Source organism: Drosophila gunungcola, unplaced genomic scaffold, assembly GCF_025200985.1.
Source record: "Drosophila gunungcola strain Sukarami unplaced genomic scaffold, Dgunungcola_SK_2 000019F, whole genome shotgun sequence".
NCBI lineage: Eukaryota > Metazoa > Arthropoda > Insecta > Diptera > Drosophilidae > Drosophila > Drosophila gunungcola.
The window spans coordinates 969,772-971,754 of record NW_026453201.1 but is presented as its reverse complement, the minus strand read 5'-3'; the positions used below and the strand labels follow the sequence as shown (position 1 = coordinate 971,754).

Genomic DNA, 1,983 nt, shown 5'->3' with positions numbered 1-1,983 from the left:
ATCTGCAAGATGTACCGCTGCGTTCGTGTTTCGTACCCTTATGACTTTTTGCAATGTATCATTTGGCGAGATAACTCCACAGATAAATTGAGTGTTTATAAACTAAACACAGTAACTTATGGAACCAAGTCGGCTGCCTTCTTGGCTATAAGAGCCATGCATCAGCTCTCTTATGATGCAGAGGAATCATTTCCAGTTGGAGCTAAAATCGTTCGTAAAGATTTCTATGTGGACGATCTAATTTCTGGTGGCGATTCAGTTGAAGAGGTGAAAGAAATTCGTCATCAGGTAAAGGAGCTACTGGCGCGCGGCCAATTTCCGATCCGAAAATGGTGTTAGAATGAAGCAAGCGCTCTCGAAGGAGAGTCTGACCGCGATAAAGAGCAATTGATTAAATTCCACGACGGATCAGTTATCGCCAAAGCCTTGGGGTTGATCTGGAATCCATCTTCGGATAATCTTCTCTTTAACTTTGCACAAATTTTATCAAGTCAACGAGCAACAAAACGGATTGTTTTGTCAACAATTGCGAAATTTTATGATCCGCTTGGTTTAATAGCACCCATTGTTACAAAATCCAAAATTTTTTTGCAAAAGCTATGGAGCACTAACATGGATTGGGACGACACGCTTCCAGAGCCCCTTATTTCGTCATGGGGGGAGTTGACGTCCAGAACCTTAAATTTCCACGATTCGTAATGCAATCGCTGGCTTCCGTCGAGATGCACGGATTCTGTGATGCTAGCACAGCAGCTTACGGCGCTTGCTTATATTTGCGGTCGGAGGCCAATGGCAACGCTGAAGCACATCTACTCTGCGCCAAGTCTAGAGTAGCTCCCTTAAAAGCTTTAACAACACCAAGATTAGAACTTTCAGCAGCGTGTTTATTGGCTGAGCTTATCGCAAACGTTAAGGAAACCATAGGTTTCGATTGCAGCTTTCACTGCTGGTCGGACTCGTCTATTGTGTTGGCTTGGACTCGGCAGCCTCCTAGGGAGTTCAACGTATTTGTGTCTAATAGAATCGCGAAAATCCAGGAAATGACGAAAGGAACGGCTTGGCATCATGTTCCAACAGACTTGAATCCGGCGGATGTGGTATCGCGCGGATGTACCCCCAAAGAATTGCTGGAGCACTCCCTTTGGGCAAATGGACCTCCATTTCTACTGAAAGGAGCGTCGAACTGGCCCTCCCTATTAGATGCAGTAAGGAACCTTCCAGAACGGCGTTCCACGGCGCTAATTGGAACCGTTGGCACTGACATATCTATCAACTGCAAGTTTCTCAACTCATTCGACAAGTTGCGGCGTGTTTTGGCGTACATTTATCGATTCATTTCAAATTGCAGAGCCAAATCATTACCTTCAACCATCTATCTTACCGTTGACAAGATCAGCTTCGGAACCGTTCTGCTTCTAAGGAGCATTCAACAGGTTCACATAGCGGTGGAGTATGATGTTCTTAGCCAAGGCAAGCCTTGTCCTCCGAAGAGCAAGTTGATTTCTGTGAGGCCAATACTTAGCTCTGAGGGTTTACTTCGTGTTGGTGGAAGGCTTCAAAATGCGAGCTTGGACTACGAGGCTAAGCATCCGGTATTGTTACCCAAGGATCATCCGGTCATTAGAGCGATTATCATCTTTTATCAGAGATATACTTCCACGCAGGGCCACAGGCGTTGCTCGCTGCTTTACGGCAAAGGTATTGGCCACTTGGAGGCCGAAAGTTCGTGGCTAGCGTCATCAACAAATGCGTCAGATGCTTTCGGATGAAGCCTGTGGCTTGGGAACACGTGATGGATAGCCTGCCAGCAGTTCGAGTTCAGCCTAACCCAGCTTTTCACACCACAGGAGTGGACTATTGTGGACCGTTCTATCACAAGTCAGAGGCCCGGAACAAAGCACCCCACAAGTGCTACATCGCCGTCTTTGTCTGCTTTTCGACGAAGGCTGCGCACTTGGAAGTCGTCCAGGATCTCACAACGGA

The 1,983-nt window shown here is 46.7% G+C and overlaps 1 protein-coding gene across 1 annotated transcript; it reads left to right on the top strand.

Annotated features, from left to right (window-relative positions):
* The first annotated feature begins 653 nt into the window (after nucleotides 1–653).
* LOC128263821 (uncharacterized) lies at nucleotides 654–1,769 on the top strand. Its single transcript, XM_052999077.1, has one exon. It carries the CDS (start codon nucleotides 654–656, stop codon nucleotides 1,767–1,769), a length of 1,116 nt encoding a protein of 371 aa, XP_052855037.1.
* Nucleotides 1,770–1,983: the final 214 nt, after the last annotated feature.